General features: G+C 38.7%; 1 protein-coding gene across 1 annotated transcript in view; it reads left to right on the top strand.

The window, feature by feature from the left end:
- Nucleotides 1-9,316: 9,316 nt before the first annotated feature.
- The window catches only part of LOC140339242 (alpha-2-macroglobulin-like protein 1), a 42,046-nt gene continuing 26,215 nt past the window's right edge, over nucleotides 9,317-25,147 (top strand). The window contains exons 1-14 of the mRNA XM_072423833.1: nucleotides 9,317-9,495; nucleotides 10,468-10,651; nucleotides 11,382-11,544; nucleotides 13,779-13,831; nucleotides 15,841-15,861; nucleotides 16,455-16,608; nucleotides 17,943-18,027; nucleotides 19,853-19,979; nucleotides 20,132-20,246; nucleotides 20,720-20,838; nucleotides 21,280-21,447; nucleotides 23,118-23,348; nucleotides 24,325-24,388; nucleotides 24,974-25,119. Coding sequence (XP_072279934.1) covers nucleotides 9,431-9,495; nucleotides 10,468-10,651; nucleotides 11,382-11,544; nucleotides 13,779-13,831; nucleotides 15,841-15,861; nucleotides 16,455-16,608; nucleotides 17,943-18,027; nucleotides 19,853-19,979; nucleotides 20,132-20,246; nucleotides 20,720-20,838; nucleotides 21,280-21,447; nucleotides 23,118-23,348; nucleotides 24,325-24,388; nucleotides 24,974-25,119 — 1,695 coding nt within the window. The 5' untranslated portion in view covers nucleotides 9,317-9,430. The remainder of the gene's footprint in view (nucleotides 9,496-10,467; nucleotides 10,652-11,381; nucleotides 11,545-13,778; nucleotides 13,832-15,840; nucleotides 15,862-16,454; nucleotides 16,609-17,942; nucleotides 18,028-19,852; nucleotides 19,980-20,131; nucleotides 20,247-20,719; nucleotides 20,839-21,279; nucleotides 21,448-23,117; nucleotides 23,349-24,324; nucleotides 24,389-24,973; nucleotides 25,120-25,147) is intronic.

Raw genomic sequence — 25,147 nt, 5'->3', positions numbered from 1 at the left:
GTATTTTAATTTAATTGTAAACACTGATCTTGTATGCTATTTTACTGCATTTCTTAAGTTAGGCTTTGAAACCGAGTCTACTGTGTCCATATATATGCTGTATTGTTTGTATGAATGTTGTCATGATTCTGGAAGACATAATATGTGCGGTGGATAAAGATAACTGAGACTCCTCAGCTTAATGAGGGAGCTTTAATAGTAACAGTTAGCTAACAAAACTTTCAGACACTACCCATTTTATTTAAAAAACATTCTTTATTTTAACGAAAGAAAGCAACATGGCAAATACAAATCAAAGTACAGGGTACAGTATCATAAAGGCATAATATATTATGGTTGGAGGGTTTATCTAGTTCTGTTTGGATCCACCAGGCCCTTTACCCAAACTATACTTATGGCATCTTTATTATGTCAGTAACAGACTCTACAATATACATCTTGAGGCCTCTCTGGATTTTTAGAGTGTGAGCTTAGTGTGCAATGAATTAAAAACTCCATTTCAAGATGAGAAGCAGGGGGATTCCCAAGGAGCTGGTTAAAGATGCATACACAATATCATATGGGGTATTGCGCTCCAAAATCTTTGGGGATACCATTTCAACAAATATTGATACTGTGTGACCTCTTTTCATCCATTGAGAGATGAAGACTCACCAACTGCTAACGGTGACCCTCTAACCCTCTCTTAATGGGATACTCTGCCTGCCAAATGTTTTGAATCTCTCTGCTTTATCTGCAACTTTCTTTTTGGCTTGTTCACTTTTCATGACCAGACTTCTGCCAAGCCCCACATTCCTCCTCTCCTCCTTTTCCCCATCCAAATCTCTTTTGCCAAGATTCCATGCCCCTTTTCCCACTTGCCAACCAACCACCCCTTCCTTATCAAACCTCTTCTCCCCAAATAACACACCACACCAATTTTGCACTTGCAATGGCTGGAAAGCAGCCGATTTTTTTGTATCAATAGGTTTTTATTAATATTTACACAAGTTATAACAAAACAGGAAAATAACATATCACATATGTAAACAAAGAAAAAAGGAGGGCCAGAAAAACCTCCCGGCCCACCATACTCATTAATTATAATACAAATGACACCTTACATCCATTGGTACAGAAAAACAGGAGGTATATAGGACACAGAAGAAAATGTACTTAACACAAAACCAACCTTAACTGAAATAAAGTAACTTAACAGACATCTGGATCTAATGACTCAAATAGTATGCTCGTCCCCGGATATACCGGAGGATACATCAGAAAATCACTTGTGCAAAAATATTTTAACGGGACGGGGAAAGGACAATAAAGTGGATAGCCCAGGGGGGGAGCGAGGGATAGGTAAGGGAGGGGGAAAAAAGAGGGGAGGGGAGGGCCCGACTGGCCTAGCGCATATTTACTCTATCACCTTACTACATACCTACTCGAAATAATGTGACCGACACCATTGCTCTCACTTTAGATCACTGCCAAAGAACTTTAAATTGGGTGGATTCCTTGAACCAATCCCAGGTTGACCATATCAACTTATATTGTTCCCACTTGTTGTCGTCCTCCGCAACAAGCCTTTCCAGGTGTTGTATCTTTTCTAATTCTGTAAGCCAATCTTTCAAGGTGGGTGACGCGGTCTGTTTCCATTTTCTGGGAATAAATGACCTGGCAGCTGTAAGAAAATGCCTCAAAACATCTCTCTTGTTAGCCTTTATAGACCCTGGGAGGATAGATAATAAGGCTATCTGAGGGGTAATCCTCAAGTCAGATCCAGTAACACTGTTATATATATCTACTATTTGGGTCCACAACTTATGTATACTAGAGCATTCCCACCAGATATGAAGCATTGTGCCTTGATGGGTATGGCAACGCCAACATCTATCAGATAGGGAAGGAAACATACGATGGATATCCAGGGGGCAAAGATACCATCTGGATATAATTTTATAATTGGTCTCCTGAGCCTTACAAGGGAGTGACATTTTGTGAGTTAAGATAAAAGCTTTTTCCCAATCTAACGGAGAGATAGCCTCTCCCAGTTCCTTTTCCCAGTACCTTGTGTAGGTGGGAGCGTTGTTAGTATGACATTTGATCAGGATCTCATAAATCTGAGACATCACATGTATTGGTCTGTCTGGTGAGCGTAGTATAGTTTCAAAAGCTGTGAGGTTCCTCTGTGTGGGATACACGGCTAAGAAAGTTGAGATAAAAGAGGACATTTGGATATATTGCAACCACGCTGAGGGGAGCCTCTGCACCCTGGCGCCAAACGAAGAGAAAGGCGGAGTTCTTCCGTTCTGGAGGATACTGCATATCTTCCTATTGTCCTGAGCTGTCCAAGAGAGAAATTTTTTAGCGTTCATTGCCGGTGGAAATGAGGGGTTGTCAAACAAGGGAGACATGGGCCCTACTATAGAGGACAAATGACCCGTCTTGAGGAGATTATCCCATTCTCTTAGAAGATCGAGAGTAATACAGGGTAACGGTTGAAGGAATTGCAGCTTGGATCTGTTCACCCAAAGTATAGAACAAAGGTCGATTGGAGATAGAACATTTTCCAAGCCTACCCAACTTTTTCTGTCTCTATTGTGGAACCAATCAACTACACGAGTTAGTATAGCCGCTCTGTAATAAGATCTAATGTCGGGAACCCCTGCCCCGCCAAGGTTTTTAGGTCTGGTAATATACCGAAAGGCTATTCTTGGACGTCTTGTTTTCCATAAGAACCTCCTACAGAGCAGCTGTAACTTACTAAGAAAGGCCAGGGGCAAATAAATCGGGACTGTTTGAAAGATATACAGCATTTTGGGCAATATATCCATTTTAAGGGTGTTAATTCTGGCAAACCATGAAAGAGGAAGTAGATCATATTTACCTAGTTCCATCTTTAATTTACTTAGCAGTGGATCATAATTATATCTAAATAATTTAGTCAGGTCAGCTGATATAAAAATTCCCAGATACTTAAGTTTCTCATTGCAATGCCTGAAAGAGGTATGTTCTCTGAGGTATCGTACCTGGGCAGGGTGCAGGGAGACATGAAGTATTTCGGATTTATCGAAATTCACTTTAAAGTTACTCAGAGCCCCAAATTTTTCAAATTCCTCCAAAATCGCAGGGATAGTAGTCTGCGGGGATGACACATACATTAACAGGTCATCAGCAAATAATGACAGTTTATAATGATGTTTCCCAATCTGGATCCCTTGCACTTGTGGGTTTGTCCTCAGCGCCACCGCGAGGTGTTCCATCACTATAGCATATAATAAGGGGGATAATGGACAACCTTGTCTAGTACCGTTAACAATGGAGAACGGGGTTGACAGGCCTCCATTGACCCGCACACGGGCCGTAGGGGATGAGTATAAAGCGGCTATCCTAGCTATCATCAGTGGACCCAAACCTATCTGGCGTAATGCTTGGTACATAAATGACCAGTTCACCCTGTCAAACGCCTTTTCTGCATCTACTGAAAGCAGACACATGGGGGTTTTGGCCACTTTAGCTGCGTGAGTGATCAATATAGTCTTCAACGTATTATCTCTGGCTTCCCTTCCATTAATAAATCCAACTTGATCCGTATGAATCAAAGTCGGTAGGTGCCGTGACAATCGATTAGCTATCAGTTTAGAAAAGAGTTTAGCATCCACATTAATTAAGGAGATTGGTCTATAGTTAGAGCAGATCGAGTGGTCTTTACCAGGTTTGGGGATAACAGTAATGTGTGCCTCCAGGCTTTGAGGAGGAAAGAAAGAATCCCCCGAGATAGATGAGAACACCCTCGTCATAAACGGGGCCAAAAGTTCAACAAATAGCTTGTAAAATTTGGGTGTGTACCCGTCTGGGCCAGGGCTCTTACCAGCCGGAGTGTTTTTAATTACCGCAGACACCTCCTACACCGTAAAGGCAGATTCCAAACTCGCAGACACCTCCGGATCTAATTCCGGCAATGCAGTGGTTTCTATATAGTCAATAAGAGAGGTAGGGGTGTGCGGAGCAGCCTGAATATTATACAAACCGGCATAGTATTGTCGAAACTCTGATAAGATCTCCTGAGGGAAAGCCGTAATATTGCCCTTAGTATTTCTAATATGGGGAATATACATAGCAGCCGGTCTCGGGTGTAGCCCCCTTGCTAACAGTCTGCCACATTTTTCCCCGTATTGGTAAAAGGATTTACGATATTTATCTCTATATTTCTGGTGAGCAAAATCATACAGTTCCAATAAACGCCTCCTTGCAGAAGTGAGGTCAGTGAACACATCAGAGGACATATTGCTTTTATGCAGCCTTTCCAATCGCTTTATATTGTCAAGCGTACGGGCAATCTCCTGGGATCTAATTTTTTTAAGTCTAGTCCCCTGTTGGATCAAAACCCCCCGAAGAACTGCTTTAAGGGCCTCCCATTGAAAGGGCAGTGGAGTCTCGTCTTCTTCATGGTCCTTTAGAAAATTTTTTATAGTATCCATAACTGCCCGCTCACACACAGAATCCCTAAGCACTGTGTCGTTACATTTCCATGTCCACTCCTGTGAACCTATCAAAGGGATTTGAATAATTAAGGATACTGAAGCATGGTCAGACCAAGGGCAGCTGTCAATACTGGCCTCCGGATGCCAGTCTAAAAGCCTATGGCTAGTAAAAATGTAATCAATTCGGGAGTAAGTGCAATGGGGGTTGGAATAAAACGTATAGTCTTTGTCGCCAGGGTGCAGGGCTCACCACACATCGATCAAATGGAGATCATGTATTTTCGCCTTGAATGCATTCAGTTTGGAATAAGAGACAGAGGAATGACCTGTTGACGTATCTACCCTAGGATCAAGGGGAAAATTAAAATCGCCCCCGATTATCAAAGTTCCTTCCGCAAATGTATTAATTTTATTCAGGAACTGGACAGCCGCTAAAGTTGGTTGCTGATTTGGAGCATAAAATGAAGCCACCGTGTACTTCTTCTCCCATAAGGAGACCTTAGCAATAACATATTTCTCATGCGGGTCCACGCAGGTGTCCAGTACCTGAATCGGGATAGTTTTGTGAAAGGCTATGGAGACCCCCTTAGTTTTACCATCTGGATTGGAACTATGAATCCATGTAGTGTAATAGCGGTTATGTAGTGATGGGATCTTTTGAGAGCAAAAATGTGTTTCCTGAAGCAGCAAAATATGTACTCTAGCCTTGTGTTGACCATATAAAAGTTGTGATCTCTTATTAGGGCTATTGAGTCCTTTGGCGTTAAGAGAACGTATTTTCAAACCTCGAGAGTTGGTCGGCTGATGCAGCCGATTTTTTTAACACATAACATAAATAAATAACTTTAAAAAAAGCATATAACCTAAACACATAACCTGTGACTAAACATGTCACTACCAAATGCATAACAAACTCAATAAAAAACATTAATGATTCAAACCTTCTTAATTCACAATTTAACCACATAACAACTTTACTTATTATAACCTAAACCGAAATTTCCTGAAATGAAATTACCCAACCAGGTTCTGTCCAGCACCTCCTCAGGTGCCACTGACCATACCCAAATTTAAAGGGGGACCCTACCTCCGAGAATCCCCCTTACTACCACATTATTATATACCACCATCAGACCCTTGCCTTTTCAGACCCCAACTGCCACAGCACTCAGGTGGGACCCCCTCACACACGTAGTGCCCTCTGGACTCCGTCATGCAAGCCCAGAAACCAGAGATCAGTTCCAATAGCATTTAAATGCACCCCATCATTCCTCAAATACCTCCAGGTCTCCTCCTCTAACTCCCTGTGCCTCACCGTGATTCCACCATTTCTAGCCACAAAACGTCCCGACTTCTTTATTTACCTTGATCCGGGTCTTATTTATTGTCTCTATAGACCGTGCTCCCCTCCAACTCCTCCTGGCCACCATGTCCGACCAAACCACAACCAGACTGGGAAACTCTATTTTTAACCGCAACACGTCCAGCTTCACATCCCTAATTAACTCTCTCATACCTCTCTTCCCCAAAACATTGCCCCCCGCATTTACCACCAGCACCCCCAGAGGCCTATCCAGAAGTGCATACTTCCGAATCTCCGGAACCACCCTACTCCACAGCATGCCAGGAACACCACCTGGCTGCCCAACCCCAACCTGGCTGCCTCAGTAGCAGTTCTGATACGAAAGAAATGTGAAGAGTAGCCCATCACTTCCAAACCCAGTCGCCTCACCCACTGCTTAAAAATCACCCCAAATTGAAAGGAGGACAAAAACTTACCATCCGCATGCATCAACAATGGGCCCTTGCCCTCTGGTCTCCGACACAGAAATTCTTCCACTGCTCGAACAGGACAAACCCCAGACCCTTCCAAACGCAGGGGCTCCCATCATGGCGCTGAGCCCTCTGAAATTGATCTGCGCTCAGGCGCACTGGAGGCCTACTCCTCTGAGGCCGCAGCCCCTCTAAACTAGCTGAAAGGGGCCCAGTGCCCCCCCAGCACCTCAGCTACACTATCCTGCAGCCAGGCTTCACCTCGTGAAGCCGCTGCCCCCTTCAACTGTTCCATAAGGGCCTCAACGGATTGCATCACACTGATCTGTGTCCTCGCTAAGCTTTTCCTTCCTAAAAAGAGACCTCCCACTTTCGATACAGCCCCTCTTAAACACTCTTAACTCCCACCTCTCTCCTTAACCAATCCCCCTCTTACTACCCCTCTCTTCACAAAACCATTCCTTAACCCTTCCTTCCCCTGGGCTCTGCTGTGTGCCCTGTCATGCAGCCCCTGCACTTATTCTAAAGCTACGGGCCTCACTTTACTAGGTAAGTGGCCTCCAATTTGGTATTCAGAGCCTCTATGTTAGCTCTGGTAGGTAATGCCTGTGTAAAGGCCTGTAACTCAATGAGTTTTTTACTGCTTCCATAGATAGCCATGGCTCTTTCTTGTATGAGTACCGCTTCCAGAAGACAGCCACCACACAGAATTCTGAAAGTCCTCTCCTGAGGAAGAGTATGACAAAGGAGATGAACACGATCTCAATGCTGTTGATATTAGTTTCATGTTGTCCCATCCCACACCTGGAAATGACAGCTTTGTTGGCAGCATGTACTGCTGAATCTCCTGTGCCCCACTTACCAAGATATGTTTTCCTTCCGAGGCCGGAGCATAGCGGGTGTTCAGTAGCTTGGCGATAAATATTTTCCAAGGAAGTGGAGGGAGCTCAGTAAGGCAAGTCATAGTTTTCATTGGACTTAGGGTAGTGTTGGGGTTTGTTCAAGGGAATCTGTTATTTTCCCCTAAATAGACCAGTTAAAAAGATATTATAACCTTTTCTGCACAAGAAATGTAGTTGCTTTCTGGTATTTCCCAACCATTGTCTAGATTGCAAATAAGATAGTAGTTATTATAATTTAATAAAGGGATATTGACTTTAACAATATGTAAAATTACCCTTGTTAATGGTCACACAGCCTTGGGCTCTTCTAAGTTCCTTTTCAATTCAGCTGTTTTAATTCCTATAACAAATAACTGTGATTAATTGTTTCCTGAGATTGTTATTAGCAGAAAGAGAATGTTAAAAGTGACATGTAAATGAAAATGAGTGACTTTATACTATATATATGTGCTGAGAAGTCCCGAAACTATTATGCAGACAATGTGGCCTGCACATATTGGTATATGTGTTATTAATCAACCAAAATGTTCCCAAAGTGTTCTGGGTCACAAGGAATCTATGTAAACTGTCCAGTCTTAAGTATAATCAAATTGACCATCTCCAAGGCTGGCATCTTTACTAGCCAAAATGAGGCCCAGAGAAAGTAAGCCATTGTCCTACTTACAGCAAAAGGAGGTGTGGGAACTTGCTTTTTTTACCCTATGTTTCTCTGCTTTTATTTACATTGTAGTTTGTGCTTCTGTCTTGTTTCACTTGTGCCCACTGAATTAGTAACGTGCCCTTTAGACATATTTTTCAGTTGCCCTCTAGGCCTCTATACAAGGCCCCTATGCTCCAGTGAAGTTCTGAAATTGGGCTTTCATATTCTAACACTGGAGCTATGCTCTTAACATTAAATGTCCTTTAGCAATCTATCACTTACTGTATAAACTAATAGGTTCATTTTAAACAGGTAACTCAGTATGCACTGTCAAAATCAACATACTGCTATATGTGTGTTCCAGAGTATATTAATATGCAAAAAGCAAAAACTACACACCTAGAATTTATATGTTACAGTCTTGGCAGCCCTGGATTAGTCTGGTTTTCTCTGTCCCAGTTCATATTTTCTAGTCTTAGGATGTTGTAAGTGCTAGGTACCAGGTTTAAATCTCGCCCAGTACACTATCTGCATAGAGTTTGCAGGTTATCTTTGTGTCTGCGTGGGTTTCATCTGGGTACTCCAGTTTCCTCCCACATTTTAAAAACATGCAGTTCGGTTCATTGGCTTCCTCCCAAAATTGACCTTAGACTGGTAAAGACATATGACTATGATAAGAGTACATTAGTCAGTCTATGTTCCCTGGTCCAGCCTAAACTTAATCCTGATAAATCATCCAGGTACATACAAGGTACCCTAATATGTGAGATTTTGTGAAGAGATTGTACAAAAAGCCAATATTTATCAGGGGCCTAACTGTGACTAATGAGGGCCCAATGAGGGCATAATGAGGGCCCAAGGGTTAATAATGGTTTGTAGGAAAGCTTGTCTGCATATTGGTTGCGCCATCCAATCTTTCAAGTATAAACCCATCTTAGACTTTTTTTTTGATACACTTAAGATTTTGTAAAACATAATTGTGCATATGATTACAGAGGGTTGCTAATTTTCATTATAAACCTGAATAGGGAATATTGACTCATTGAATATGAGTGGTTTTACTGTGCATGACCTAGAAAGATCAATGTTACTATATGTCTCTAGTACACCTTTTCGGATTCGGGTACGTATATTAAAAAAGGATGGGGGTCAAACCAAATTGTGGTGTACCCATTTTTAAAAAATGTAATTCTACTGTGTTTAGAAAACTAACTAATTTTATGAGGACTGATGACTGATGCTGGAAAACTCTGCTCCATCTGGGTATCTGTCATTGGGGAATACATCATTCATTTTAGGGACACTTTGCCTCTATTGGATCCCCATATTTCAGGGAGTGGGTTTGTACAATAATGCCAATTATCAGCAACGCTGGGAAATTGCATGCTATGCGTAGTATCTTGTTTATGTAAAGCTTTTGGGAAATACTTTAATTAAAAGTAAGAATAGATAGGGAGGAGCCTCCACATTATTAAAAGAGAGATACGAAAGTAAATGAGAAATAACACTTGTCATCACAGACCTTTGGATCTTAATCTGAAACAGAACAAGGAGTCAACCACATCACTGCACTTGTTGGAAGCAGCCAGCAAACATCAATTTAGACTGGAAGTCATTAAAGACTGAAGTGGAAAGGAACTTTCTCAGACATGTGGAATCTTTTTCTCCTAGTTGGCATTTTTTTTTCTTCTATCGTTGGACAGAAATCCTTTTTGTAAGCAAAGCTTTTTATTTCTTTGATTAGGTTTAATTTAGACAGATACAATTTTGATATTACCATAGATGAAGACTGGTTGTGAAAAATTTGGATACTGTAAGCAATGTGTCCAAATAGTACAATAGAACTTATTATATGCAGAAGAACAAATGATATCCACATAGTGGCAACCTATGGTATCATGTTAATTCTAGAAGCAGTGGCAAGTGACACAACAAACACAAAAAAAATTCAAACATGCAAATCAAATAGGTACTAACTGTCTCTAGTGACTTTTTACTTTTTTACCTCTTTAAAGCAGTACAGTGATGTTATTCTTTATGGAAATTGTATTTGTTGTTTATCTTGTGCAATTTCTTTAAACCAATATGTTTGGGGTTTTTTTTTTGTTTTGTTTTTTTCTATAGGAAACACTATTTAAAGGTACTAGATCAAAATGCATTTAAAAAGTAAGTGGTCTGTGGGAACTAAAAAGTTTTAACCACTGAACGCCTGCCTGCTTTGATATTACTAGGTATTACAAGTTTTATTTATTCCAGATTAGTACCACTGGATTCCTATATCAAACAGGGAGGTAGTGTTTTCAGAATTAAATGTTAGCAATGGCCGCCTCCACACTCTCTAACTACAGTTTATTAAACAGAAACACTGGGAAAATTATTTTAGGTTGCTCAAAATGAGTTTATCATTAAACTGACAGAAAAAATGTTTTTTCAGTTTATGCCAGCAGTGTAAACACTGTTTTCTGGTGGACAGATTGACTTAGTTATGTCAGGTATTGCTGAAGGTAAGCCTATTCATTAAATAAAAGCATTGAGGAATAGAGACAAACTGGCACCACAGCCATCATAAATACAGACAATGAAACAAGGATATAAAAAAATGTAAAAAGAAATTCAGAAATATATGAAGAGATAGGACGAAAATAAACTTCAAGAAAAAATTTATGCTGCCCTATTTCCATTTCAGAAATTATCTACTACTGGCCCCAGCGCAGATTGACTACCCATCCACTGAGACTGCATGTGTGGACATCAGTGGAGCCAGAGAGAACCTGAATGTTACCGTCACCTTACAGCATGGGACTCAGGATAAAACCCTACTGCAGCAAGAAATTACGTCATCTAAGTTTTTTGAATGTATTCAGTTTAAGGTATGCTGGGTATTTATATTTTAGCTGGACATGTACTGCCTGGTCAGGAGTGCTATATACTTGGAACTGATGGAGGACGGTGACAGCTGATCATAGCTCAGAGAGCAAAGGGGTAGTGAAGCGGAAGCAGATGTTATTCTTTGCAGGATTAATTTGTGAGGATATGGTGGGCTCTTTATATACTGTATATACAGAACATTACCTGCCCAGATACTTTTTTTTTCTTGCTCCCCCAGCAGCCATTTTTCTCCTTTTCTCTCCCATCCTATGGGCTGTGGTTGAGACCTTAGTGCCTTCACTTAAAATGCAGGTTCTGCATTGGAAATAATACTGACAGAAGGCCCATTATCAATGACAGAAGTGCCAAAGAATAGATTTAGGGGAATTGACAAAACAGAACCCTGTGAAAGGGAGAGTTAAGTACAACTGCTTTTATAAATAAATATTCCCCTAGATAAAAAAAAAAAATAATACCTCCTGTAGCTGGGGGAAGCTCCACTGCAATGTTTTGTCATTTCTCTGGATTAGGTTTAACATGGGGATTCAGATGCTTACAAATACCTAGTTCATGTCATAATAAATTAGCAAAGTATTGAACAATGTTAATAAGAAAGGAAGACCCTTTGCACTAAACTAAATTAAATAAATAAATAAAAGTTGCATACCATAATCCAACATAGTTTAATAGATTAATATATCATTGCTCACAACATTTCTGTGTTTTTCTCAGTCACCATGTCCACACAGTGGGAATGAAGAAGTGATATCAATTCATATTTCTATTGTTGGGATAAACACACAGTTATCTGAAGGTAAAAACATGCTGGTGCGCAATATGGGCTGTTTCACTCTCATTCAGACCGACAAGCCTATATACAAAGCTGATGAGACTGGTAAGTCATATGATATCTTTACTGTTTTCGTATTCTCTCATAACATACAGTAGCTTTATTACTTAATGATCCTACAAGTAAATCTGTTGTTTTTTCACTTAATGTATTAGAATGTGTATTAATAATATTGCAACACTGTCACTCTGTGGACATGGGGTCTACAATGTATGTATCAAAGAGGTTTAAACCCATTGCCAAAAAACTTCTCTTTTTATAGCAATGACATTAGCATTTCTGAAACAAATCTTAAAGGTCCTATTCACACCTAGCCATTTCACTAAGGTGCACTAACAAGCCTATGTTGCACTTCTTTTGTTCCTAGCTTTATAACAGCCTATTCATTTTAAAAAGGCTGGTAACACACCACAACACAGTTTTCAACAGACTGAAAATTGAACATGCATCAATGTTGGCAATGCAGTGCAATGTATCTGTTTCTTTAGTGTGCTGTGATACCACTGAAATGAACGTTAATGCACTGGTGTTTGAAGTTATGGTAAGGTAACAACAAATGAATACAATATATTTTCACTATAGACAATATTTAAACAATCAATATCAATGCCAGACTTTTTCAGGCAGGCAAATTGTTCCCAGTGTGATATGGAGGGGATTAGCACAAGTCTCTGTATTGGTTCAAAAGAACAATATAGCTTCCTTCAGCAAAAGAATCAATACAAAACAAAAAGGCAGCTTACATCAGATGGTAAGAGAAGTCCTTTGAGTCCACAGTACAATCTTTTATAATATAGGGTTTTGTTGAGAATTCCACAGTCCATATGTCAAACAAACAGCTTCTCAGTAGAGCGCAGCCTACCTGATGTCACCCCGCTCTAAAAGCCCAACAGCACATCCGTGCCTCTTATAGCAGACCTCTAGTCTGGCTATAGCTCAAACTCAGGAGTGTACCTGGGTGGAATGGGAAGACCCATCCAGCAACTTCCTTCCCCATTCCAGAGCCCTGACACCAACAAGCTACCAACAACAACCATTGCAGAGTTGCTCTCTACTATTTTCTGGACTCTTTTCCCAGCATACACCCTGGTTTTAGAGTCCACGCTCTATGAACTAGAGAAACATATCTCCCATCCAGGACACATCCCCGTGGTCCTGCACACTGGGTTCATCCTAATATTGTGACATAAAAAACATCACAGAGGCTTGCACATTTTTTAATAACAGGATTTATTGCAAATTAACACATATAGAAGGGGGATAGAGAAGCAGACTGTAATACAATGGCAATTCACATCCAATAGCAATAAATCACAGTGGACCTCTAGCATTCTCACTGAACTCCTAAATCTATGACATACAGTGAGGGAAGTATCTCTCCTCTTGGGTCTCCTCAAAATGACAGCCCCAAATTTGCAATCGACAGAATCCTGTCCTAAAACACCTTTCTTTGGGGTCCCTTCTCCTTAGATTTCCCCTAGTCTAGCTAAGTTTCTATCACTAAGAACCAGGCTCATTCTCTCAGTGGTCCAGTCTTCAAGCCCCAGCCGGGCCAGGCCCTGGGACAGCAGGGCTAACTTGTCCTGACTCCCCTAGTTTATTTTAGTCATCCAACGAGGGCCTTCGGAAATCGGTTTCCTTTACTTTTAACTTGTTTCTAAGGCCACCCAAAAAGGCACCAAACATTGCAATAGGCCCAACAGGTCACTGTACCAGGGCAGTGATTGGTTACAACCATCAGTCTCTAAGAAAAAACAATTCTAGAAGTCCCCAGCACATAATAAACTTAACCCCTTACAGTGTAAAGGGGCATCTACACACTAAAAGGGCAGTACATTAGGTAAACTATGGCTTTGTCATGATGGAGATTTTCTCATTACCACCCCATTCCATGGTAGGTGGTCACTTGAAAGATAGGGGAGAGTTAGGGACATGCTAAAAAGACAGCACATTTTTTGTAATCTATGGATGAGGTTAAATCTCTCTCCGATTTTTGTTTAGATGTTGTTTAGATTTCCCTTTTCTTCCTGTCCTGGTGACAGAGAGTCCCTCTTCAGCCCAAGCATTGAGAAATCTCTCCAATGAGGGCACAGATAAAAAACTAAATAGATGTTTTAACCTATATTTTATCTAAATAAAAACGATTTTTTTTCTGTTTTTCGTATGCTTTTACATCTGAATTGTGTCATGTATTTACTAACTTGTTAGTAGAAATTCAATTTTATTTTTACTACTGCTTTGGCAATAATTTAGTCACCTCTATCTGTTATGTTTTTCAGTGAAAATCCGAATGTTGATCTTTGACAGGGACCTATTGGCTGTTAATGACATTGTAAGTTAAACTGTATCCACAGGTCATCTGCAAATACACAGAAAATGTAATAAATATTCCGTGCTTGGCACCCTGTTGTGCCTAAATTTACCTCCTGTGCTGCTCCAATTCTCCACACTGCCCCTGAAAATGTAAAAATAGCCAATCACTTGCTACCCTATACATGGAAGTAATAGAAGCTGGCAGGAGGGAGACACTGAATGGAACCCAACACATGCAGGGTTAGATTTATTCATGCCCCATTGACCAATTGTGACCAACCCAAGTAGATAAAGCTGTCTAGGTTTATTGTACCAGTATTATATATCACAGCTACTATATCCAGTATATATATAGTATATATATATATATATACTATAGCCATATCCAGAATGGGGGTGAAAAATACCCAGACAGTATGTCCCCTCTGCCAGTATTTCTAGAACAAAATATCAAATGATTGGGGGGACTATCACCCTACTGGCATTTTGGTTCTAAAGAAACCACTTTGGGCAAGCTGATTTTTTTCCATAATTTCATCAAAAGTGCCCAAACTATCCCGGAGTTGTAGACAATCCTGCAATATCGCCCCAACTGGCTGGGTCACTGTGTAGAACCTTTTCTTACAGAAAGTATTATGTCATTGACATTTTTTCTGACTGCATTGTTTCTGACTGCCATCCTAAGAAAAGGCCTGAGTTGAATGTGCAGAAATCTGGCTTTGAGTGGTAGGGGTACTGGACAGGTTTGTATGTAAAGCAATCACTCATAACAAATTAGATAATTAAAAACATTTATTTTTGTCTTTTGCTCCAGTCCTCACCAAGATACTTTTAAAGGGAAAATAAAATGGGTTTTGGTCAAGATTTATTCATTTTTTTTTTTAGTTTGGATCAACTCAGGTATTTTAAATGCATTTTGCATTATATATATAAAGTTAATTTTGCAAATAGGCTTTACAGGACATACTCAATATAGCTACCTAGTAAGCGAGCCGAGCACTGCCTGCCTGCTCATCTAGAGCAGTGGTCGCCAACCTTTTCAGTCCTACGCGGGGAGCCGGGTGTCAATCAAAGGGGGAGAAACCCCCATAGTGATGTCATCATGACATAATCCTGCCCACTCTCCCATCACAGATCTGAGCCTGCAATGGGAGAGTCCAGGGACACAACCCACCCACTTCCCTGAGCCTTGAATTTGTACGGGGGTCGTGGTCCGTGGCAGTGGCCAGTGTGCCCCACCAGTGGGGTCCTTCTCCTGACCCCGCTCGGGGGTGCACCAGCCAGAGCCATGGACCACAAAAATTAACTTGCGCACTACCAGTTGGCGACCGCTGATCTAGAGGGTCCAGCTCCTTTAAGAAAAGTGCTGTGAAGCCTGAATTTGGTGCTCTTCAAAGCTTCCACATCACATGCTACTCAGATCATTCCTGTCATGGGGGTTGATTTAGTAAAGCTTTCCAAGGCTCAAGAGGATACACTTTGTGCAGCTAGGTGATCCAACAAACCTGAAATGCTCTGGTCCAGAATTGAAAACATTTGCTAACAAACAGCAAATTACTTTTAGGAAATCCATCCCAAGTTTGCTGGATCACCTAGCTTCAGTAAAAAGGTATCCTCTGCAGCCTTGGAGAGCTTTAAAAAATTGGGCCCTTGAAGTTCTAATATGAGCTACAGTCCTTACAGGTAATAATGCTCGGGCTTGCCCCGGTTCAGTTTGAGCTTTGTTCTGCTGAATAGAGCCATTCAAAGTAGGCCGCCACTGTACATTACAAACTAGCTCATTACCACTCCTAAACCTTCTAAACAATTTTCATAAGCCTGTTGTCAAAGTATATGGCAGTAACCAATCTCCATTTAAAATTTCAAAATTCCCTTGATATATATGAGAAATGCAGCAGATAGGTATCTGGAGGTTCAAACTTATGGTGGCCTTGGGGTGGTTATATTTTACTTTAAAAAAAAAAAAAAAAAAAAGTACTTTTTTTAAATTTTATTCTGAATGTTTATCTTTCGTTTGTTGTCTTTTAGTGTCCCTTGGTGGAAATACAGGTAAGTAACAAATGTTCAGTCTAACATGTTTCTACATTTTCTAAGGGCTTGTGCTTTTTGAGATGTACTTGTAAAACAATCTAGAAGGAATAAAATACAATGTCTGAATGTTGTATCTTTGGAGCTGTCCTTTTCTGCACTTGTTCCTTAGTTTCTCATGCTTTGAGTTTTAGTTCAACCTGTTTTTTTTATTTGTTTTTTTGCTTTGGTTGGAACTGCACTTTATTTACAAGTCAATGCAAATGCTACTAAAAGTAGACCAGACGTTAGTATATGTCTTCTCTTTAAATACACATGTAACCAAATGTGAATGGTATTTATGCTGAACCAACCACAGAACTCATGGGTCTGAGAACGCTATTCAAACATGCATTTTAGAAATGCATATTGTAAAGAAATTTTTTTTTACCTGTATTTTACCTGTATTCACCTACTTTATGTGTTTTGATCAGACCCTGATTTCTCCCCATCCATTAACTCTATTTTGTAGGAAGTTCCTTTCACCAACAAGTTTGTTATAGCTCAGGAAAAAGACCAAGGGCATAAATTCAATAATATAATATGTTATTTGCATCTTACTGTTTCCTCTCAAGGATCCAAAGAAGAATCGCATTGGCCAGTGGTTAAACCTAAAACCTAATAAAGGCATTATTGATTTGTCATTTCCACTGGATTCAGATTCACAGCTAGGAATCTACACAATCATTGCTCCCAATGCCGTGCAGGATTTCCATGTGTCAGAATATGGTGAGGAAATTGCCATTTATTTATTACCATTATTATGAGGCTGTCATTCAATGAAGGGCTTTAATGTAATGGTCTTTGCCCACTCTGCTGTAAATATATTTTGTGTTATGTCTTTTTTCAGTTAACACTATATCACAAGCAGATGATAGGATGGTGTGTATAGGGTTTATATGTATTTAGTGTTCCCAATTTTACTGATTAGTGGTTTAAAGAAAACCTGTACTGTATATATTGTGTATGAAGTCATACACAATCCCTACTTCATTGACCTTTTCCTTCTCATTATATATAAACTCTTTTCATATGGAAACACAGACGGTTTGCTTCACATTCAATCTGGAACAAGCTTATAATAGAGAAAGAGGCATAAAAAATGTTTTTTAATTTTAGAAAAAATCTATGCTACTTTCTCTAATTGTAGTTAAATTTCAATAGTAACCTTTTTGCACAGGCTAACAATAATATTAACAATATTCTTCTATGAAAATCTAACCATTCAAGTCCAAGTAGAAAGGAAAAGTACAGCTGAAGGGAAGTAGCTCAGCCAATGCAGAGCTAAATCTTATGAGTGGCCCGCCGCTGAAACTCCCTCTTCATTGAAATAGCGCCGCTACTAAAATTCCTGGCAATTTTTGTGTGTATAAAACAGTCCAATACGGGGCCATGCATAGGCAGAGGGCCCGCTGGTCTATAGACGTGGGTGAAGCCAGGAATTGTGGTAGCAGCGCTATTTCAATGCAGCGGCGGGCCAGCTGCAGTTCATATTTAGGATTCCTTTGGCGGCCACAAAAAGGATGTTGGGGGGCAGATTTGGCCCCCAGGCCAGAGTATGACACCCCTGTTCTAATGTCTGTAGTCTAGCTTTCAAGTGGAATCTCCAGGTTCAGTACTTAGAGACTGGGTCAGTTATGCAGAAAATGGAAATGATTTTTTCTAACTCTTTCATTTGCCTGCCTGCTTTAGATTAAAGGTTTAGAAAACATTTTTTCTTTTTTTTAAAAGGAAAACTGTCCATTGCTGCTCATTATCCTTCTTGTGTCTCTTATCAATATGAATTTCCTCGGAAGATTACATTCCTAAAATGTATATGTCACTGCAAAACAATAATCATTGTCTGTATATTGATGATGCCCCAATATTATTGATATTTTTTTTTTTTTTTTTTTATTCATATGCATTAAAAAAACAATTTTCCCATAAAAAATATTTGTATGGTAGCTTTGCATCCTGCCCTTGTCTTATAGCATATTGTTCTCTCATGCTAAAATATTGAGAGATCATTGTAATGGGTTAGTCTAATATGGTAAACCAAACTTTACACTCTCTTTTTTCAGAGCTACCTAAATTTGAAGTGCAGATTCTATTCCCTGCTGTAGTCACCATCCTGGAGGAGACCTTTCCACTTAAAATATGTGGAAGGTAAGTTAGAATTGAAAATGCTTATTTGTCTAGCAACATGCTTTTTTAATACCTAAATTGCGTATACAGTACAGTACCCTTATACAGTACAATACAAGTAGGGGACACAATAAATATCACAGTAAGGACAGCAAATTAGGTACTGCTTACTATGTTTCCATTCAAGAGATTTATACAGGCACTAGCCAGAATTCAGATGGAGTTCCAAAATTAAAGATAGAAAGTCTAGAACAATCAAGAAGCTAATAACAATGGATTCAAGAAGCCATGTTTATGAATGTTTAAATTTAAATCTGAAGTCCAGACAGTTAAATTATTTAGTAATCTAATTATACAATTGTTACATTTATCATAACATGTATTTTTACATTGAAATGGTGTAAATACTTTCATCTATCATGATACATCCTCCTTTAATTCTCTTCACAGCAGCATTGAAATGTTGAGTGTAAGGGGCATACTCTGAGCCAATGGAGAAACAATTTCTTTGTGCACTATTATCAGCCACCAGTTTCAACTGAATTAAAGATGACCTCTAAATTCTGCTGCTACTCTTTCCTTATCCAATAACAAAAGGAGCCAAGTTGGTTTTCAATGTTTGGTGCAATGGTGGAATTGTAAAATAGTGAAGGTACTGATTTAGGTTAAATGGGATCCTGGTATACCGTGACATTACAGGGTATATGCTATTTGTATATGCAATGTAATATATGAAATATTAGCTTATTTTTCATAAGAAAAATAAGGACATAGTATTTTAAGGACCTGGTTAGAGTAGATGGGGTTACCTTCAATATGTACTGCACAACATCCATTCTTTATGCCACAAAAAATAAATCACACTCTGTTTTGAAGTGGATTGGCTATAGCAGCCCTTTTATTGAACATAAACATTAATAACATATATACAGTTTCTGAGTGGAGTTGAAAGGTACTAAACTTAAAAGTTTTTTATTCCTTTTCTTATTCAGGATCAGAGCCACCACATACCACCTTAGGGACAATTACACCCATATCCTCAGCCCAGCTGGTCTTAGAGATACCTTTGTGTCATACAGACACATAATAGGTATCATGTATGGTGTCATTTAAGTTATACCATACCTTCGATGGGTTCCTATTCCTTGTTGTTTTTAACCAAATTCAATTCCTTTATGGACCTTACAACCTATACAATGCTACCATGACAAATAGTCCCACCCATTCACAAAACTATCGAGAGGGTAGGAGGAAAAGCCCTTTTACAGATTTCCTTCGGGCCAACTGAGCTATACCCCCTCTCCTCCCCTCCAAATTATGTTGTTGAAAAATTATTGTTGAAACATTAATATTTGATCAATTATCCCAAGGCAAGAAATAATTTTTCAGCAACCTAAGTTCATTGTTTTTAATTAATTGAACACACTTAGATACTCACAATTGTAAGTGCAAAATCAAGCTTTATTATTTTTTACAATTTTACTTGTACCTATAGCTTGCTATTGGTTTCCCATATCCCCTGAAGAAGCCCTCTGGGTGAAACACGTCGGGCCAGGAAACTGCTTTCTTTTCTACACAAACATAGCAACATCAATCAAAGTGTGATTTTATCTATTTGTACTGTATGTTTTTTGTAAGGTATACATATTACTGTTTTAATTATGTAACAATATTAATTATTACTGCTATGTTTTTTTCTATTATAATAGCCTTCCCTTTCCTTCTTTTTAACGAATTTCTAGAATATTTTGAAGCTAGGCACATACCAGTCAACTGGTTTACTGGGGCTAATTGAAATTCTCTTCTGGACAATTTCTCTTTTGTGATAGTGGTATTTGTCTTCTAGATACACATTTGGAAAGCCTGTTCAAGGGGAAATCAAAGCAAAGCTGTGCCGAGAAGCATTCTGCTATTATTGGATGTCATATGTAAACCAGTGCCCCCTCGATATATGCACTGAGTACAGAGGACAGGTATGGGGCAAGGAAAAATCCTTGAACAACGCTAACACTTATGGCCTACTAGTTTACATATTCACTATTGGTTGATATTAAATATGAGTATGTCTTTGTCCTAAAAGGAATATAGTGTTATATGTGATATTTTTATCTTCCACTACTGACAGACTGATAGACGTGGCTGCTTTGAAGTGGAGGTGAAGACAGAGCCCTATCATCTTAATTCATACAGCTATCTCATGAAGTTTGATGCTGAAGCCTCCCTTATAGAAGATGGGACAGGTAATGCTTTGATGCTGATAAAAATACATGCTTGACGTTTCTTGCAGAAATAGCTCATTTTGTGCAGTTGAATTTCTTACAACCCATGACTAGTAGTGGCTAATACGATCAGTGAAAGAGGAAACAAATATGGACCTGGAATAGGTGTTATGATACCCAGCTACAGTGCTCATCCAATCTAATTCCTGTACTTTATAGAATTGTTAATGGATTACTGTTTGCACCCAAGTTGCCATGATGGGAAAAAAAGGGGAAATATCCACCCAACTTCGACATAGGCACCAAGCTGACTTAGCATGTGCTGGATTTTATAGGATAAAGGATAATTAGTGTTGCAATACACAGTTCATATTCTTGGACTGCGTCCATGTCATAATATTTCTCCTTGACTTGTCCAGCTAGTTACAAAACGGAATGACTACTATATAAAAGGTATAACTACTATATTTGAGCATCTTGTTCTCTCTTTACAGGAATCCAATTTAATGCTACCAGTAGCTGTCAAGTGTCAGCTATGATTGCTAAAGTGACATTTGAAGAAACAGAATCATCGGATTCTTACTATAAAACAGGCCTGAGATACAAGGGAAGGGTAAGAACAGCTGGTCACATAAAGTACCATAAATGTACCTCAAATATAGGATATTTATGTTAACCCTGATAAGGTAATCTGTGCTATGGTGTACCTTACTTCTGATGCTGGGTGTTATATTACTGAACAGAAGAATTGTAGAAGTTCCCCTGGAACCACATGTAATATTCCAAATATTCAGAGTGCAAAGAGGGATTGTGACTTTGGTATAAGATAAATCATATCAAATTTAACTGATATTTGATATTTATCAAATTTAAGTGAAGGTCTGAGTTGTGGAATTAGGCTTTAGAGACAGTGTCATATGACTTTGGTATCAAATGTTGTGTAAAATACATTTTGATTTGGTTTTAATTTGAAGTTTTAGTTGTGTTAAGAGAAAAGTTGAATAATTCATTATGATGTTTTAAACATTAATAAACTGTTTAATTTTTTCCCTAGTTAAAGTTGATAAACTCTGATGGATCACCAATAAAATCTCAGTCATTGTATATGACAGAGAAATATGACACTGTCATAAAGGAACATGTGTATGAGACAGATGAGAAGGGGGAAGTGAATTTCTCATTGGACACAGGGCCGTGGAATGGACATCAAGTTTTTCTGGTGGTAAGTAATATTTTTGTGACCGAAGCCACTGTTTTTATTAATTAAACAGGTTAATGTTAATGAGGGGGTCAGAAATCTGGAGTCAGAGTCAGAAATGGAAAAGGTTCTGGTTGATCATAGACTTATTAACAGCATGCAATGCCATGCTGCAATATCTAAAGCAAGCAAAGTACTTTCTTGTATTAAAAGAGGAATAGACTGCAGAGATGGAGACATTATCCTGCCCCTGTACAAAGCATTGGTCAGACCACATCTGGAATATGCAGTCCAGTTTTGGTCACCAGTTCACAAAAAGGACATTGTGGAATTGGAGAGAGTGCAGAGAAGGGCAACTAAATTAATAAAAGGAATGGAGGAGCTCAGCTATGAGGAGAGATTAGCTGAACTGAATCTATTCTCCCTTGAGAAGAGACGTATAAGGGGGGATATGATCACCCTGTATAAATATATAAACGGTCCATATAGAGAACTCTCTTCCCCATTATTCACTATGAGAGAACAAGAGGGCACTCTTTGCATCTGGAGGAAAAAAAGTTTAACTTCCGGAAAAGGAAGGGATTCTTCACTGTAAGATCTGTAAAAATGTGGAATCGGCTCCCTCAGGAAGGAGTTTCAGCAACTACTATAGATTGCTTTAAGAAAAAGCTAGATGTTTTTCTGGAAACACAGAATATAACTGGGTATTAAGGCTTTAAAGTAAAAATAACAGTGACTGTTAATCCAGGGAACATCCGATTGCCTCATGGAACCAGGAAGGAATTTTTTTCCCCTGTTGAAGCAGGTTGTAGCAGGGGTTTTTTGCCTTCCTCTGCACCAACTATGTCCTATAGGGTTTTATATCTGGGATATGTTTATTTCCCTAGTGGTTGAACTTGATGGACTTTTTTCAACCTAACCTACTATGTAACTATGTAATATTTATTACAAACTCACATTAACATTAGGACATTACCTATAACCCAAAGAGGCCCTAGGGTTCATGTTTCTTGGGGCAGGGACAAAAGCCACATCCACATTTTCAAAGGTAAGACCTGTTTATGATTGTATTTAAAAAATGTTAAAAAATGTTGTCGACAAGTGGTCTGATATTAGCTTTACAAAGGAGATGGTATACATTATTCAGAGAACGGTACAGAGCTACTTAATTTAAGTGATAAATAGTAACAGCATTTACAATAATAAGAAAATGTCTGTCCTTTATAGGTAAAAATGGATGGGGGGAAATGTGTTTCTAAGGACATAAGAGCTAATTGAGAGCTAATGCAGTTAAAGGTTCTGACATACATTTTTCAGTGCTATGAAAACAGCTGTACAGCTTGTGTCAACTGGCTTTTTTTCATTTCAAATGGGGTTTGTATTTCTATACAATTCTGGGAAAGCAAAACCCAGTTGAAGCAGGTGAATACAGGTCAAAAAGAGGTCAATTTTTAGGTCAAATGCATCTGTTAACATATCTCATAAGAGATCTTGGAGGCATACTAAACTGATGCTATAGTCTAAAGAATGGTGACATGGCACATTTTCTGTAGGCAATACAAACTCTTTTGTTTGTTACACAAAATACTGCTTGAATAAATCATTTTGGCAAGATGTAATACATGTGTAATTATCTATAAAGAACAGAATAATATGGTTTACAAAGTCTTTTTCGGAAATGTGTTAACATTTAGGCCTCATATCAGAAGACAAAGTCAGAGCGAGTTCATGGAGTACTTAATCCCTATTTTGTTGATGCACATCGAACCTTGAGTCCATTTAACTCTGCCACTAACAGCTTCATAAAGGTTCAACCATCTGATTACATCCTAACAAGTGACCAGGAACATGCAATAGAGATTGACTACTTCATCAGGGGCAGTGAGCTGATAACTCAAGAGGATTCCTTGGATCTCCATTATGTGGTATAAATAGTTTTTTCAGCATTTATATTGTAATAATTGCATCAGACAGTCTACACAATAGTGCTATTTTTAAGAACTTGCAGGAAGTAACCTTCTTTAGGCATGTGGCTTGGCTAGATCATTGTGATTGCAGTTTATAAGAGAAAAGAAAGAATCAACAAGCTTAGTTCTTGGGTAAGAAACCCACAGTCCAAAGTTAAATATCTATCCAGATTAACTATCTTCGGAATTCTAGATCTAGCACATTTCCCTCTTATTTATTGGCTTTTGTTGATCATTGATGGCTTTATCAGCTGTGAGTTGCATTAAGGGTTGATCAGTACTTCAGGTTTCAACTGTTCTTGTGCCTGTTTGGAGATTTTAAATAGACCACAGGGTATTTCTAACCCATGGCCTTGGAGCTATTGTTACCAGATATGGACAGTAATTATTATAGTAATCAACACCACAATACAGCAAACATCAATCTTTTCTGATGGCAACATATGATCTGCAGTGAAATAAACAGAATATTACAACCTAAGTTTACACTGATATAGGTGCTCTGCCACCAGCCTCAATGGGCACAGATATATACATTGAGGCAATTTCAACATGATAGTGGATTACGATACCTTATGATGACTTTCTGGGTTCCAGGAAGGTGGATGACATGGTCCTTTACTAAATACTTTGTGCTAAATCTGTTCTTATATCTGTTCCTATACCAGAAAATTTTAAGACACATGTCCAAAACCAGCGACCAGATATTTATATATAGCTATTGACATTTTCTCTTAGTGTAAAAAGAATTAGGAAACATTTGATCTGTTTTCTTCTAGAACCAGTAATTGGACATGAAAGAGTTCTTATATAACCCACACCTGGAGCAGGATGGTGACATATACTGAAATTATCTGAAAATTGGATTCTGTAGCTTTCTTTTTAAAATTGGAAAAATTCCAAATTTTGGCTAATTGATTTATTTCTTTTTCAGGTTGTGGCAAGGGGCAATATTGTGATGAAAGGCGAGAAGAAAATCAGCGCCAACAAAAACTCTGGTAACTTTTTCTTTAATCATACTTTGTAAAGTATGTTGTCCTTTTATTTAGATAATCATTTTTCTTCATAATATATTATAATGTATGTTCAAGATCAGTCATTTAAATGAAAAAAAAAAAGTTCAAAGATAATCAGTTACGGAACATAGGGGCCTGTGTAAAACAGAATCAAATTTGTCAGCCTAGATGCACTTGGCATGTGCGGGAAACATTTGCTAATTTACAAAGCTTAACAATGCATGCACAGAGAAAGCCTTTATGATGAAATACTAGAAATGTCCACTGTCAGGCCATTCTTAGAATGTATTCTTCTTTATAACTTTATGGTGAATGTCTGGGTAATATTTGACAATTTGTAAGTACACCATCAATGTGTGTGAGAAAATGATTGAACATCTTGGTAACCACTACAATGACAAGTATTATAGGCCACAACTGCCATAAAGAAATAATATGTTGTGAAAATATCTTTACTAGATGTCTGTCTTGGGAGAATATGATCAGAAAAGGCAGTGAGAATATACCATGACATGCTTGATTTAAGTACACCCTTGTTTTAATAAAATCTGGTCTTTTTATGTCTAGTAATGATGGGAACTATGGAGATCCTGCTTCCGGTCACAGCTAAACTTGCAACTTTGGCATACATTCTTGCATACGTATTACTTGGCAATAGACAAATAGCAGCTGACACCGAAATGTTCCATGTCAGTAAAAGCTTCAGTAATAAGGTAATTGAAAGCTTCAGTGGGGCAGGTT

The sequence above is a fragment of the Pyxicephalus adspersus genome, chromosome 10 (genome assembly GCF_032062135.1).
Source record: "Pyxicephalus adspersus chromosome 10, UCB_Pads_2.0, whole genome shotgun sequence".
In the NCBI taxonomy this organism is placed as follows: domain Eukaryota; kingdom Metazoa; phylum Chordata; class Amphibia; order Anura; family Pyxicephalidae; genus Pyxicephalus; species Pyxicephalus adspersus.
Note: the sequence above shows the minus strand (reverse complement) of the source record. Positions and strands in the feature narration are given on the sequence as shown.